Below are 17,690 nucleotides of genomic sequence, written 5' to 3'. Positions count from 1 at the left end.
AACGGGGGTCGTGACCCTCCTGAGGTCACAGATAAAAGCTGGGGCTCGCAGGAGGATTAGGAGGAGATTAAAATTAAGAAGAAGAAAAAGACTTAATCACTTTATTTACAGCCTTTTCTTTAGGTGCTTTTATTATATTGGTGTAAGGACAACAACAGGATGCTGAAACGCTACATTTTGATTATTCAGAGGGTTGGTTTATGCATTGAAAACAAAATCCAGAATACACATGGCTCTTGATTTGACAAATCCAACAGGTGTTTGACCTCCAGAATGAACTTTCTGTCTACTTCATCAAACTAATTGGAGCTGACACACATAATCCCATTTTTAGCTCTCGGTTTCATGCCGAGCTGGTTAATTGAGTTGGTTTTGCTCCTCAGGTGGTATCTCTTGTGTAGCTCTGACAATGTCCTCAACTCATGTGACACACCTTTTTCTACCTGGCAGTTAAAGGAAGCAGCTCGCTTCATGTGGGTGGAGAAGAAACTGTGTTGCAGGTACAAAGAAAAGTTAAAAATCCATGTGCAGCCATTACTTTTGCTCTGTGTTGAGCTCATTACCTGTCAGCTATAGACGTTTTCAATCTCATTTTGAGACACCGCACATCATTAATTATTTAAAATATTCAAATAACAACGTTACATAATGTTGTATTACATTGCATTTATACTCCAGAAAGATAATTACATTTTCTCCCGCCCGCAAGGATAACTGAGTTTGCTCATATTTAAATGGAGTGGGAGCCAACTTTCTGTTTTCCCGTCTTTCATCTCAATTACTTTAATATCTTAAAGGATGGTTGTAAGGTAAATTATATTATGGGTAACTCAACCTTTAATTAGAGTAGCTCATAAGGTTAGTGCAAACAAGTAATTAGATAACATAGCTATTTTTTGTTGGGTAACACGTGGCTTCTTCACCCCTCACATCCAGGTGAATTAACAGACACAGTAACTAAGTCTCATTTACATAAGAGGCAAAAGTAAAGTAGGAAGTTGTATTGTTCAGGGTGGGCAGTAAGACTGCTTAGTAAGTGTTCTTCAGGACTGTAAGCTATAACGTCACTGTTTTATGTTTTATCTAAAACAAAAGACAATAATGAATACATAACTTCATAAGTCTGTACTTTCTTTCATTTTAATCCCATCCCTTCAAAGTCTTTCCCCTCAGAAACGCTTATATTTACCTTTTAATATCACATTTCTTTCTTTCCACAGTATTCTCAGCTTTTCTGAAAGTTACTTTGTAGGCCTAATATAAGTGTTGGTGCTGGAAATGTTGGTCTGTCAGTGGGTCCACCGCTTTGGTACAGACAGAAATATCTCATGGACTCCTGGATGGATTGCCATGGCATTTTGTGCAGATATTCACGGACTAAGGTGACTTTGGTGAACCCCTGACTTCCCCACCGGCTGGTTAAAATATGTGATTTGAAGTGAAATGCAAATAGTCATGCTTGATGAATTGTATTAACTTTAGTGATCCCATTACTTCTCATCATCTTTTATTTGTCCAATACTTTAGGTAATGACCAAATACCTGTAAAACTAGAAACGTTCCCATAAGAATCACTTATAGTATAGTACTACTTCTTAAGTGCTAAAAGTATCTAATGTTAGCATGCTAAACTTCTAAGTCTAAATATTATACCCGCTATACACCAGCATGTTAGCCCTGTCATTGTGAACTAGCATGTTAGCATGACAATATCTGCATTTAGCTAAAAGTACTGGTGCCAACTAGTTTATTGGCCATTTAAACCTCAGATAACAGAAGGTATTTCCATAATCCCCAAAAATACTATATTTAACCTTCAGGATGACAAAAATAGCCCATTCCTCTGATAAACGTTAAAACACACATGTGGCTATACCAGTCCAGAAATAAACCCCATAGAGAATCTCTGGAAAATCCTTGGCAACAACGTAATGGCTAAGAAACCCACTACAGTTAACAATCAGGGCCAAATTGCACGGCAAATAGGCTGTCGACCCTAACCCTGACCCTAACCGTAACTCCTAACCCGAACAAAATGCTGAATTACATCAGCGAAGGCGTCCTATGTTGCGACCGTGGAACATAGGACCCGGGGAACAAAGGGTTGACGCCAATCAAACCCGAGCAGTGTGAGAAACTAGTGATGTACTGTTGGTGCAGATGTGCTGAAGTCATTCAAAGCAAGGGTCTCTACACTTCATATTCATTTTTTAATCCTATAGCCATAACAAAACATTGTTTAAATCTTCTCTTCTGACACAATGGTTACTGTTCTCTAATTTTGCTCACACAAAATAAAGGTTTTTGTTGAAGTGCCTTGGTTATTTTGAAAAAAACATGCTATTACAGCAGTGGTATAGCCACAGCGGATATTCTATACAATTCTGAACAGTAACAAATAACAGCATTAAAGTAAAAATCAAATATTATTACTTTATTATAATTTTGATCTCCAGTGTATCTGTATTGATCTGTTTCCTGTTTCCCTCTGTTCCTGAATCAAAACAAAGATGGCCGACCAACGGCTACTTTGGCAGGAAACAGAACTTGGGAAACTCGCTAAAAACATTTATTTTTTATCATGTAGAAGATGAAATATATAAATATATATAGTTTTTCATGTAGATGGTAAGAAGAATATTTGAGGATTCAGAAAATATGGCCGGAAACACGGTAACGTTACGTTTTTTCCGAACCGTTGAGAAATTCCAACCGTTAACGTTAGCTAACGTTAGCTAACGTTACCCCCGTGACCCGTATGTCTAGTGCACCAAGAACCGTTAGCGTGTCTGTTTTTTTTTTATTGAAAATATTTAATGCCAAATATGTATTTCTATATGTAATAACAATAATTAAATACATTAAAAAGTACAAAGACGTAGAAAAAGGAATGCAGAATAGCAAAACCATAAGGGGGCTGGTAAACTAACGGAGTAAATTTGAAATGCATAACGTTAAATTATCTAACAGTTTTTGCCAATGTATTATTTTTGAATTTTAAGTTTCCCATATTGTGGTCAAATATGATTTAAAATTTAGAATATTTTAAAATATAAAATGAGGGTAGTTTGTTAAGTTACATCATTTTATGGATATAGTATTTCGCGCATGTCTGACCTATGTTTAGTTGACTTTCCTGCTTTTTAAAGTTGATTTTAACCTTTTATTCTACAGCCCGACCCTAAACTAAACTGCACTTGACCATTAACCCGAATAAAATACTTTAATCCCCAACACCGAAAAACCCTGGATCTGAACTAAACCTGACCCTGATCGTAATTGTCTGAACTCTGAAGAGAAAGGAGGAATTATCCTTCATCTTTGTCAGGCTATTAAATCCTTACGAATGAGGATGTACAGTGTGTAGCCTCTCTCTCTCTCTCTTTGTGTTGTGTGTGTGTGTGTGTGTGTGTGTGTGTGTGTGTGTGTGTGTGTGTGTGTGTGTGTGTGTGTGTGTGTGTGTGTGTGTGTGTGTGTGTGTGTGTGTGTGTGTGTGTCCGTCCATCCTCCCTCCCCTTCACACTGCTCCTCTCTCCTCCAGTGGAGCACCGAGGCGCACAGAGACCCGACTCCGGTGCGCTGCAGCTTCACGTCGGCGTCTCTCCCTCCCTCTCTCTCGGGTGCTTCGCGCTTCCATAAACAACCGTCTTCTCTTCTCGTTGCGAGGCTTTTTCTTTCCACCCCCCTCTCCTCTCGGTTCCTCTCATGCCGCCGCTAAGGCGCTGGATACGGGGAGGTTTGTGATCGACCGACGCGGCTGCAGCTTGATGAATATGGCGTGTATTGGGGACGCGGACCCCTTCACCGCTGCGATACCTGCCACCAAAGTTGAACTGACGGTGTCTTGTAGGTGAGTACAAACTCCTGCTGGTGTCCTTACACATCCTGCTGCTGTTACATACACAAAAGGACATGTTTAAATGTGTGAAATTGTTAAACAGTTTGGACACTTGTAAGGAAAGTAACTGTCGGAGGATGGTAGTGGAGCGTAAACGCACCAGGAACGGTCGTTTTCTCTGATTTTAGCCCGATAAGCATCTTCTTTAAGGGGCAGGTTTCTCTTTGTATATAGTAGTGGAAGTTGGTTGATAATAGATGGTTGCTTAAATAGAGGAATTTGAAGGGCAATACAACCGAATTGTCTTTACTGTACCGTAGCTGCTGTTCTGATACAGATGCCACATGCACATATGTGAGGTGTTTTTGCATTAAACAGCAAATAGACACTTTTCAGTGCTCGGTAATTTTAATATTCCACCAAAAAACAACACATGCCATGTTGTTTATGGATTTTGTGCATGCAGACTGAATGGAGCATACATGGACAGTGTGTTTGGTCGGGATTGTGGCAGTTTTACTATAAGCACCATCCTCTCTGCTCCTGTCTTACTCTAGAAATACTAGTAGAGTAGAGGGTGTACTGTAAATAGGGTGTGGAGGGACGGAGGGAGTCGTTTCTGGATGCCACTGTCAAGACTCCGTGGTCACCCCTGATCAAAGTTCATGTATTATAGTTAATATATGTTATACTTCTATCTATCTATCTATCTATCTATCTATCTATCTATCTCAGAGGTGAGACACTTTGGTAGATCCATAGAAAATGAATTAATGGCTGTTTTTTGTAATTGATTAATTTTCAATCAAAAACACTAATAATCTTTGGTTGCGGCTTCTCAAATGAGAGGGCGGTTGAACAAACCAAACAGAATATATATAGATGTCACCTTAGACAAATACCTTTTCCTGTTTTCATTTAATTTTATAGACTTACTCATCAATTAAACGCAAACATAATCAGATTAAGCAGTAATGGCGACGATAATAATTCTATCCATATGTCTATCTGTCAATCTAAGCTGATTATCCTCATAGTTGCTTCTTCATTTTCTGTCAGCTAAATGATTAATCGACTTATTGATCATCTGTCAAAGCACCAGCACTATCTTCAGTAATATATCGATCAAAACATAAGATGGTATATCATCATATGAATAATATAAATGTTGTTGAAGTATTCAGGTGCAGTTGTGTATTAACATGGAGGATTAAGTTTGAGTTTTTACTAAAAAACAAAGTCTTGTAAACCTGTTTTGAGATATAATGAGCACAAGAACAAAGACTTTGGACTGAATTGTGTTTCCACTGACCTTAAATCAGCCAGCTGCTGCAGGAGACTGTGCTGCAGTTGTTGTTTTCTGTCGGTCTCAGATAAAAGCCTGATAATAACTCAACAGAAGAAGTCAGCCTGGTAATGACCTGAACGATTTTGAGATCAGAGCCCTGGAACTCTTTTCTTCCTAAATGAAGAACCCACCATCCAGACAAAATAATTGTTGTTTTGAAATGATGGCATTATGAAAGAAAAGAGTTGTCTGCTTACTTACTTATTCTGTTCTTGTACAAACATAATGCATAAGACTGATAAAAAATGGGTGGATGAGCATTGCAGTCACAAAGGGCAGCAGCATTTCTTTAATGTTGTAAAGGAGTTTTCAGTCAGAGGACCATCAAATGATAAGTTGTTTCAGAAATGACATTGGAAAGGACATGCGCAAGGCAGGGTTTTTGTTCAAGCTGGAACTTTCCATGAAGTCATGCTTATTTATGTTGCCACACAAAATAGCCTGTTCCCACTTACACATCCATGGTTCGCCATTTTCCTGTAGGTGCAACAACAACTTTGGTCTGTGGGTGACCCCTCACCCAGGTTTCCCCTCACCCCATGTCTTGTGCGATATATTGGCGAGCCTCTAAGCTTGCGTCTTTGAACGGTTCACACATAGCACTTGAGCGCTGATTTAGCATGCACTGAGCCAACAGCAGTTTAGCTTCGATCTGGGGCTTTTGTCTGGGAGCTCCAGAAACTCAGTGAGTGGGAAATCAGGGCTTAAGACATAGTGTGAACTAGACATTAAAGTGTCACACAAATCTATGTCTCCATTACTCTGGCTACAGGATAATTCTTATAGGGTGCACTCACACTGTCCATCCATACCATGCCCCGTGCTTTAGGGTACTTGTCTCACCCTCCCTCTCCCCCCGCGGTCCAGGCCCGTTTGTACCCACACTACCTGGGCCTCGGTGCGAATGCTTCTTGCCTGCCTGTACGTCATCACGCTGTAACACGTCACAAGCATTGATGCGTTGCTTTGTTTACAAAACCGTGCGGTCTTTTGGCCACATAATGGATTGTCCAACTGTTTTTGAATATTTTCATCCGACCAAATCTGCAGTAAACACTCCACCTCCGCATCACACCAACGTGAACCTTTTGCTGCCATTGTTTTAAATGTCCGCGCATGGTCCGTCCTTCTTTTTTCTATGTCCGAACAGGCACACATGAAATGATGTCAGAACCACCTTAGGCCTCATGCTTGTGCTCGTACACGTGCACACGCTCGTGCTCGTACATGTACAAACGTGCTTTACAAAAGCCCACCTCCCCTAAACGGGCCGTGACCGGCAAACAATGTAGATCTTGGTGTTCGCATGGAGGTCTGTGGAGTAACCAGGGCATTATTTCTAGGCTGACAAGTTTAAAGTCAGTGTGAACTGCTGTGAGCAGCGTGCGACAAAATCCCACGATCCTCCATTGTGTTGAGTTGGCAGCAGATACCTCAATGACAGATATCTCAACACCTCTGTGGATGAGACAATATATTGAGAAAATATTGTTTTAGAGGGTACTCATTTATTACAGAAAGCCTGTGTTACAAACTGAAGGTGTGGAGTGTAAAAGGGAGGAGTGTTTACCAAACAATGAGGGTCTAATGAAAGTAACTATCCATTAGTATTATAGGAAAATGTAGGATTCAGATTTTTTAGAGCATGACCCATAACTAGATAGTAAAAGACAGGATACCTTGGTCTCCACTGTATTGATTTATACCATTCCTCTTTGTAATCTGTCTCTGTGTGCCACATACCCCAACATTATGGAAGAGCAACACTTAATGATTGCAAAAATCTTGAAGCAAAAAATCTTGCGCTGCCCCAGCTGTGATGTAGAAGTGTACTCCACCGTGTACAACATGACAACAGACTTAAAACTCTCAACCAGAGAGGGAAACCGTGCTGATCGGCCCGGTGAATTGAACAGGGCGGCAACTAATGATTATTTTAGTCGTTGATTGATCTGATTTTTTTTTCTTGATTCATTGATTAATTGTTTGGTCTGTAAAACATCAGAACTCAGAAAAATGGCCATCATGATACCCTAGTGCCCAAGGTTATGTCTTCAGATGTCTTGATTTATCCGACCAACTGTCCAAAATGCAACTATATTTAAACAACTATGATAAAAGACTAATAAAGGCATCAACTCATCACATTCTAGGGGACACTACAAAACGGTTTCCATTTCTGCCTGAAAAAATGACTGAATTGATGATCTCAATAGCTGATGATTCATTTTCTGTTGAACGACTAATTGTGGCTCTAATTTACACAACTTTGATAAAGTCCCACACATGGCATACCAGTGCTGTCATGTTTTCATCCACAAGATGAGGTAGCCAGTATATTTTCTCTATTTGATAGACACATCCATTGCTTAACCATTTAGTTTGATTATTTTTAAACAGACACCATCTATTGATCACTGATTTTTAGCTGCCAAGCCGATGACAGAGTCGCCCCCCTCAGAATCCTCTCCAACACAAAATTTACCAGCCCTGAGCTGGTGGGTGGTGTGATTATCCCACTTTGGTGTCTCTGCGCGTCGTCAAAGCTACTGAAGCATTCAGTCTAGATAGATCCTTCAGTGAAAGCCCTGCTTCACTCAATAAATCCAGACTGTGGCCGCACTCATCATGTGTGTAGTCAAGCAGAAGAACTGACAGATTGATTAACTCAAGTCCAATATTGTGCATCAGTGAGAAGCAAATCCCCCAGTCTGCTACAACATCTCCGTTTGGCTGCCTATTAGGGTTGCAGAATTCTAGGAATATTCAAGGTGGAAACATTCATTTGGAAATAAAAGCAATAAACTGGAATTAAAGGAGTTATTTGCTCAGGCTGTATTTACCATGTCATATGAAGATAGAATCAGATCTTTACTATATCACAAGCAGACATAGTTATTAAATTTGCCAAATGAATCCATTAACGTGAACTGTGTGCAAACTTAGGTTTTAAAGTGAACAACTCATTTATAAAATAGATGTTTTACCATACAGAATAAAGTGAAAATATTAATTAAAACTCCTGAATAAAACTGTAGCTCACATGCAAACATCAATCAGCCAAACTAGCTAGCTAGCTACAAGTTATGAACTGTGCACTTTTCTTTGCACTATCTGCCTGTTAACTGTAATGTAATACCCAACAAAAAACATAAACTCTAGTAATATATTCAAAACATGCATGAAAGCATGCAGTACTTTGGCTCAGTCTGTGCAGAAGTGCTGGCTGCACATTTGATGGGAGAATCCACCATGCATGCAGATGGTTGTAATTTTACAGGATTCCTATTTAATGAAATGCTGGCAGATGATCTGAGCATGTGATGGAAGATAGCGCTGCTGGCGTGCATGGTTGCAATTCAATTAAATGGACACACTTTTAACCAAAACATGCAAGAACTAGTATTGCTTTTTTATTTGCGTCCCCCCTCCCAAACAAATTCACTATTAAAAGGTAAGATTTTCATATCGAAATTGTGCAAAAAATCCAAATTGCCACACGTAACTCACCTTGGCAATTTTCAAGAAATCTTCTGACCCTTTGCAACCCCAAGTGACAACACTCCTGATCACAAGTCCTTGATGTCACACACACACATGGCATTTAATTTTGTGCACAGAAGCCTGAAACAGCGAAGCCTGGCAACGGGCGTTCAAAGCTGCATACCATCGGTCCTCTGAGAATGTTTGTCGTGGTTCACGGGAGTGTGACTGTCACCTGATCTGAATCGTCTAGAGATGGCTGTGACCTTTGGGCACAAAAGGTAGAAAGTGTATAACGTTGAAGAATTGACGTGTTGTGATGTGGCTGTATTGAAGCCGGACGCTGACCTGCTGGGAGGCAGGTCGATGTGTCACAGCCGATGTTGCAATTTCTGCGAGGAAGGTGAAGAAAGAGACAGAAAGACTTTGTGAGAGAGAAGGAATTCTTCGTGCATGTATCTTATGATTTACTACTGTACATAAACATGGCTGCAATACTAAGCTGGTTTACCGAACAAGATAACGACACATTTAAGTAACTTCCATTGCTTAAAGGAAATACTTAAAGTAGGGCTGCAACTAAAGATTATTTTGATTAATGTATTTAGAACATCATATTTCCTGTTATTCCCCAAAGCCCCCAAATTATGGGAATTGTAGTTCAGGGGAAGTAGATTGTGTCTACGATCTGAGTGGTAGCTGTCGATAGGCGCTGTAGCAGGAGGAAAATATATCATAGGAGGTCTGTATCACAAAATAAAGTTTATTATTAGTCAATGCACAATCCAGCTAGTAACAAGTTGGAATTAGACACATTGACTCTGACTCTAACCCAAAGAACCTGGAAGATTCATGTAAGTAATAAAATACAGAATTAACTTACTTTGTTATTTGATTTAATGTATGTCACCATATCAGCTCAATATTGGTACTTTCTGCATTTGTAATATTAAGTAGAAATGACATAAATTACATCAAGCTTTGCACCAATAGAGACATACCCAAGGGTTAATGGATTTTGCATAGGGAAGTGTCTTTAGTTTTCTTAAACTTTTTGCCATTGGGTTCTTAGTCTGCTGCTTTAAGTTTATTGTTGAGTCAAAGTCAAATAAACAAAGGACCAACATGATTAAAGATCACTGTAGACTAAGAGCAGGGACGCACTCAGTTGCTGTGTGCACTGTTATAATTGGGTGTAAAAATATCTCTAGGTACAGCTTTTTATGTAATTTATCACTTTTTCTTATTGATTTATTGTTCGTAATCTTTCTTTTTTCACCTATTGTTTAATAAATGTCCACTTAATTTTGTTGGGTCTTATTAATGACCAGGTAGATCTGTCATCTACCAACTAAAACTAAGTACAACTTTGAATTCAAACCCAACTTTATTGAAACTAAGTAAACTGGAAACAGACTAACGAGACCCTCTGTCTCCCCTCCATCTCTCTTTCTCAGTGTTGCTTCACCTTGTGGCTTTGCTCCCTGAAGCGTAGGCCATCGGTTTTCAGTTTAACACATTCTTCCCCCTTTTAGGTGGAACAGACCAAATAGTATAGAAACCAACAGATCAAGGCGCTCTCATATGGCAGGACCAAACCGCAGGAGACCCAGTGGGGGTCATGCTGAGCCGCTGCAATAATGACTTTTTGAAGGAGTAATTTGGCCTAATTAAGGCCCCAGCCAGACACCGCAGCTTCACCTGGTTACCTCAGAGAGCCGACTGTGGCTCCATCACATTACTAACCAGCTCACCCCCTGCCCCCTCTGTTCCTCTGCTTTCATCTTTGGCATAGCCACTTTCCTCCATCTCTGTGATTGATGCGGGCAGATTTGAAGACATTCTGTTGATTAGTTGTGTTTGATGCCTTTCCGTACTGAGCACAATAAAGTATATGCCGTTTTGATCTGAGCAGGCTGTATATTCAATCAGTATAATTTACAGCATTTAAATGATCTTATATAAATATGTTATTATTATATGAATTAATATTTGTTCAGCTAATATACAGTATGTAACTATGTTATCTGTAGATTAGTGTATATGGTTAGAAAATGTGGCTTTACAGTGGTTGCAGTTTCTTTTATAATGTAAAATTTTGATCAGCAGGTAGAACGTAACTAAGTACAGTAACTAAGTACATTTACTCAAGTAATAATAATATTAATAATAACTTTATTTGTATAACACCTTTAAAAACAGTAGTTATCAAAGTGCTTTGACATAGCAAAAATCAAAATACAGTGTAAACAAAACAAATAATATAAATAATAGTAAAATCCAATGCGGTAGAACCTAACCATAAATTAAACATCATTGTATAAAAGTGTACAGAGGACAAAGGGAATTATTATTAGCTTGTTAGTTAATTAACATAAGGTGCTTGCAAAGAAAGAAGAATAATGAGATAAAAAGATAAAGAGAGTATTGTACTAAAGTACAATTTTGATGTACTCTACTTTAGTTTTCCATTTTCTGCTACTTTCTTCTACTTCACTGCATTTTGGAGGCAAATTTTAAACCTTTTTACTATCGAACTACATTGGTCTGATAGCTTTAGGTGCCCATTGATTATTTATTTCAGCAAAACACGTAGACGTTGTGTTTTGTGGCATTTTGGTAAAATGTCCCAATCAGCTTTCCCTGCAGCACCGAAACATTACGCTGATCTCAGGGGTCAGGGAGCAGGGGTCAGGGGGCATGTGTTGCCGGAAGACGCACAGTGAGTTCAGGAACAGGTAAAGCCGAATAGCCTGCAACCTCAAGTGAAGGGAGACAGAATGGTTCGGGTTTTTATCTTTCCCAGCTCCAAAACAAAAATTAAAGCTTAAAATAAAGAGGTTTTTCATAGGCTGCCATTGCTGTACTATGACCACGCTCTGATAAACCAGTGGCTTATTGTTTTGAATCTGGATATTGAGACGCCAATCGAGACAGGGGATTACCGTGTCTGCCACAAACCACTACGTTTACGTGTTCAATGGGCTCCTTCCTTTTGGACTGTATTTGATAATCGACTTGAATAGAGTAGGTGAGTCTTTCAAAACACTCTTTTAATACACGCCGTGTTCACATACTATGTTGTTGGTGCTTCGGTTAATGTGTAAGGACTCTTATTATGCTACTGCAAACGGTTTGGTGTTATTTGGAGCACTATTTGTGGTTAAAAAAGGCGTTTTAATGCGCCCAACACGCCGCCCCGAGCTTACGCCTGTTAGCCATGGCAGGCTACGTTAATAGTTCATACACGGAAAAAAATGTCTCGATGGCTTATTTGATGATGATTTTACACTGGAATTGCATTTTAAGTGTGTTTAGAAAGCAGACTCTGAATGCTGACTTTTACTTAGTGTTGTCGAAGTAAAATATCTTAATACTTTTGCTTCTTAGTGTTTATCAGGTTGATCATCCACAATGTCAGTTCCAGCTCACCTCATGTTTTTGTTTAAGATATATTATATATATATATATATATATATAGATATAGATATATATTCTTGTTTACAATCCCTGAGCAGTTGAAATCATTTCACTGCAGACCGGAAATTTAAGAGGTATTTTTCAGTCCCCATGTATTTCTCTGCAAGTGACTAATGGCACCAACGTTTTTGGACTTGGACCAGTATTGAGCGTTTCTCTTAATGACGTTGGATTCCTTTCCTTTCTCTTTTCTCCTCACACATGCAAACACACACACAGAGAATCTGAGAAAATCGTTGAGAGTTAAGAGTGTCCTTCAACGGGGGATTGATCACAACAGCTCAGAGTTTTCTTCAGACTCAATTGACCTTATTGATCCGGTGTCATCCTCCCAGCAGGACGAGCTTGTGCTGTTCATTAAAAGGGGACCTCTTTATTAGACAACTGCTACGGCACTAACGGTAAACAAACCTACACAATGGCTAGAGGGCTAAATGTCGAAGTGGACTGCACGGTTACACTGTGGGAATGAGCACTCTGGACCTCTCTGTCTTTAAAAGCAAGAAGAGGAGGTGGTTTTCTTGTCGAGAAGGTTTCCTTGCTGTTTGCGCTCCCGTGGAGTCCGGTGAGCGGAGGCTGGCACTAACACTGCCGGGGTTAACGCTTCCAATCCCATCGGGGCCACCCGGGCTAAAAATGTTGGCACACTCAGATCCATCTCATAGCATGTGTTCAGGTAGCCGAATGGTTGAAAGTATTATGTTGATGGCTGTTTTACTCAGTTGATGTTTGCACATTCTCGTACTGATCAAATGAAGTGATGAAAATTAAGATGGGGGACAATCACAGGGCTGCAGGAGCATTGCTTTATCACAAAAGCTTAATTGTTCTATTTAGTCCATTGTGCATTAGTAATTTGGGGGGTGTTCTCTGGGATTGGGTACTTTTCCCATTTGAACGTTTGCAGGTCTTGGTGCTGCCGGTACATGGAATTTCGGTACCTACCCTCGGTGTCCTACAGAACTCGTTTTCAGTACTTTCTCTCTGTAACAACAAAAACTTAATTTCCAGTCCTCAAACCTCCAGCCTCTCTGTCTGTCACCAGGGCATAGAGAACACTTGTGTGTGTCTCAGAGGAAGTGTTACTGACTGTTACCTGCTTGATATTTTAGTAAATTGGAGCAAGTGTTGCCTGCCTGGAGTTTTGAAAAGTGTAGCCACACTTGCGACTTCTTTTTGCTCGCCATTGACTCACTGTGACTTAAACAAGCTGCAGGATGTCGCTCCGTCTCTGTGTGTGTATGTATCAAAGCTGAGCCCCACTCTCTGTCGAATATACAGAGGAGAGGACAGAGAAGCTCCCATGCACACTCTCGGGTACCGAAACCAGTCTGATTCAACATGAGTCAGTACTCTGAAGTACTGACGTAATTCGGTCAGAACTCTTAAAAGTACTGAGTTTGTTACCTGACCAGAGTGTTCTCATTCCATTATAACAGTACTTTTGTTAAGATTTTTTAAAAACCTATTAATTGAGTAACTTACTTAAACATCCAGCAGACTTGGAGCGGCATTAACATTCATTTGAACTTATATTTTGTCCACCTGAACATTCACCCTCCTATTTTGGTCTCCTGAGGGAAATATCTGGCGCTTTACTCAATACTCAACTAAGCTGCACATAATGTTCACCAGCTACTCGCTAACTATCTGTCTGCCAGCATGTAATGTACGGTTGTTTTTGAGAGCTTCTTCAGTGGAAAGGGTTAGTTAGAGTGAATGAAAGTCGCAGGCTGTAAAACCAAGTAGTGCAGCTTTAAAGGACCATAGTTGTTTTGGACAGTACACTCATTTGCAAGTTAAGTTGCTTCCATATCTTGGCACTAAAATAATATAAAAATCTGGAAAGTTAGGTTTCAAAAGTATGCTAATGTATTTTCATATTTGAGCGTTTAATATGTGATGGCTGATGGTTGAATGAAGACTGTGAGGTTGAAAGCACAGAAAGATTGTAAGTAGACCTTTTGAGCTTAGATCATTTTTATTACATGCATTTTCATATTGAAGGCATATGAATGGAAACTAGTTTATAATCTCTGGGTTTGAAGTCGTTTTGGTCCATGTTGTTATTAATGAGCAGGACTGGTTTAGTGCAAATTTGGATTATTTTGGGTTTTGATATTGTTAAATGTATTATTTTTTGGATTCACAACCCAAAGTCTTTCGCTTATCTTGAATGGAAACACCCTTCTCCTCGTAAATTGTACAGTAAGGCTATAAATAAAGAAGTACAGAACTGTATCAAGCTTGAGAACATTTACTCAAATAAGGACCAGGCTCTCTTGAAGCATTTATATAATATGGAAAACGCTTGGATTTTCTTACCTGTTCAACAATTACAGGTGTGGTCATGATCTTTGCTTTGAACGCATTACCTTTACCTTTTTTCCAAGGCCCACACTATCCTTTTTAATCCTTCTTTATGTCTGGTTGAAGCAATGTTCCCTTCTTTTTAAAAGAACACAAATTTCCATCTCAATTGCTCTTGCAGATGGAAGTCCCCGTCTTCCTCCTCTTCTTCCTCACGTACAGGTATTTAAAGCTCCAGCTGCCATGTTTAGGTAGCTATGATGTAACTGGTGGGATTTCAAATGTAATTCTGGTGTCGAGGAGGGACCGCTCTCGTAAATGTTTGATGAACGACGAGGCACTCTGCGCGGACTGCCCAGACGTTTCCAGGGCTGCCCGCGGTGGAAAGGGCTTTTTAAAAGAGTCGCCCGTCTCTATCAGGGCCAGGTGGAAGCCCTCGGGCGTACATTAATCAGAGGCCGGTTACCATATCCATACAAGTGTGTGCACTTCTGTCAGCACTCATACACATACAGATGCGTCCTGTCTCTCATACACTCCCTACACTCTTGACTTCATTTCTTCAATGGATCTCATCCCTTGCCTTCACTCATAATCCTCTCTATATCCTCTTTAATACTTTTGACTTTTTTGGACATTTATCCCATTTGGCAGGTGAAGTCTTCCACTTCTCACTCGTGCACAATCTCTCAGATTTTCCGCCAGTCACAAACACAACCCCGATAAGACGAGGCCCAATTCCATCTCTTATTATCATTTATTTAAGGTCTCAAAGCTGGGGAAAAGCCGGTGGGCGTATCCCTGACAGCGAGGCAGCGGAGCATGGCGCTTTACCATCTGGGCCACACTGGGATCAGCACAATGCGAGTGCCTGATCTAGATACATCACTAGCCATCAGTGGCTTCAAGACACTCACTGCTTGTCATACAAGACAGGACAGGCGACAGAACGCTCACCCCGCAGCTAGCATGATAGCAGGAGCCTCTCTCCCCACTAACCCATCTTTTGTCTCTCAGCAAAGCACAATGTGGACGAAGTCAGGCTGCTGCGATTACTGCAGCTTAAAGTTATGCTCAGAATCTCCCTATGAAGAATTAAAAAATCACACTGTAGCGGCGGAAAGTGACTTTAAAAAGTTTGTTGTGGCTTTTACTTCAGGGAGCAGGATGGCAAAGGTCAACTTTTAATTCATGTCAGTCAAATGATTCAAAGGATTTGAATTAAATAGCGTCGTAACTTTGTAGCTTAGCTTAAGTTAAAACATCCACTCTGGCCTCCTGTTTATCTCCTAATAACTGTTTAGAAAACAGTTCTATATTGAACTCAAACAGCAGGGATCAGTCTGTTGTCCATCGATTGCAGTGCATGTCGCGTAGAAAAAAGTTCTACATAATTCAACTCTGGCAGCTATACTGCAGTCAGCCGTCAGGGGCTGATCAAGTTGCTTTGGCTTCATTTCTGGGGGGCTGTCAACCCTTCCATCTTCATATTCTGCCTTTGGTACAGGTGTATAGTTGGTGTACATCAGATCAGATTGGAAGATCAGGAAATTATCATATATATATATATCAGAGGTTTACAGCGTAAAATATGTAGATTGACTTGTTGTAAAACTACAGACTTTGGTGCACCTACCACCAGGACAAGTGGAGCATCTAAAGGCTTTCACAGAAGTGTAGAGTGCAGAAGTAGCCTGTACTCTTTGTATGTTAATTTGGTTTTGTCATCGGGTTTTTTCTGCATTTTTCTTTACACTTTGCTTTATATTGATCATCTGACATCTGCAGAAAGAAATGGAAGTGGTCACAAGGAAATCAGCCTCATAAATGTGTCTTCATACAAACATTATCATCACCTCAGTGTCTTTTTTTATTTAGGACATCTCTGTTAGCCAGGAGCTTCCAGGAGAAATGTCATGAGGAAAATTCATAATTCATGGGTTGTGTAGAAGCCTGGGTTTTTGGAGAAAGAAGAAAGAATAAAGACAGAAAGGGAGGAAATATCTGGTTCAGGGACATTTTTTATTTATTCATTTTTAATCATTAATTCATTCATTTTTTAATCGTCCCTGATGGATTTTTTTCTACGCTGTAGTTTGTGGTTTTCTTGTGTTCATTGAATCACTCCTCTGATATAAAATGTAATTTAATAGAATGAAGTCATACATTTTAAGCCAGTTTTGCCTTTTGATGTTGTGTAAAAATACTTTCATGTGCAGTACAGTAGATTTTGTGGTAATGCTGGCTTCCCTGCTGATGGCTAATGCACTTATAATATTTTCTCTTTCTAGGTTACCTCTATGAAAGCTTAATGGAGTTTTAATGTAAGATTTGGCAGGGGTTCAAGCTGAGTAAGTGAGTGAAGGGTTCACATCAGCCCCTTTGGGTGTGATGCCCTCCTGGGACCTGGGCACTGTAAGTCTGCAGAGTTAAAAACCACAAAGGCCAACCACTGACGTAGCAGGCCGGGTTTCCCTGTGCTGAGCCCGAACTCGGTTACTTCTCGGGTCCCAGGCAGCTGTGACTTGTCGTCTTTTTTTTGTGCATATTTAATCCTTTCAGAGCTGTTTAACCGTGGAGTACCTCAGTAGTGCTGAGCATCTGCTCTGTGACGGGACCCTTCGGTGCATTAATCCCGCTCCATGCAAAGAGCAAAGACTGGAGTGTCATGTAAATTTGATAACAGCCTTCACTGTTGTTGTTGCTGGCACCCAGGGAGTGCAGAAATGTGAAAAATAGGTCCTCTCCTCTGCTGTTTTCTCTGTAGGTTTTAAATATAAATGGGCTCTGCTTCAAGCTCGATTTTATACTCTGTTTAATGTTGCTGCCTCAATGAGTGGATGAAATGGGCTTTTGTTAATCAAGTCAGAGGAGGATTATGGTTAAACTAGTTTTCGGGGTCAGCGATGGAGCTAATTAGGTGAGGTTTAGTGATGTAAGAACTTCCTAGTTTCACTTTCTTTGTCGAAGTATTTTCTTTTATGTCAATGTGTCTCTTTGTTTTTCTTGTTTTCCAGAAACTTGCTGGACAGAGACACCTTCTCCAAGTCTGATCCAAGTAAGCTTGTCACAAACACACACACACACACACACACACACACACACACACACACACACACACACACACACACACACACACACACACACACACACACACACACACACACACACACACACAACATGAACACACAAATCAGCTCCCAGCAGGCCAAACACACGGCTCACAGACAC

The 17,690-nt window shown here is 40.1% G+C and overlaps 1 protein-coding gene across 1 annotated transcript in view; it reads left to right on the top strand.

Annotated features, from left to right (window-relative positions):
* Positions 1 to 3,767: 3,767 nt before the first annotated feature.
* The window catches only part of LOC310949663 (copine-8-like), a gene marked incomplete at both ends in the record, with an annotated part of 68,854 nt that continues 54,931 nt past the window's right edge, over positions 3,768 to 17,690 (top strand). The window contains 2 exons of the mRNA XM_083917166.1: positions 3,768 to 3,850; positions 17,477 to 17,517. Of these exons, the coding sequence (XP_083773292.1) occupies positions 3,768 to 3,850; positions 17,477 to 17,517 (124 nt within the window). The remainder of the gene's footprint in view (positions 3,851 to 17,476; positions 17,518 to 17,690) is intronic.

This window comes from Echiichthys vipera (genome assembly GCF_963691815.1).
Source record: "Echiichthys vipera genome assembly, chromosome: 7".
NCBI lineage: Eukaryota > Metazoa > Chordata > Actinopteri > Perciformes > Trachinidae > Echiichthys > Echiichthys vipera.
This window is presented reverse-complemented; position numbering and strand designations above follow the sequence as displayed.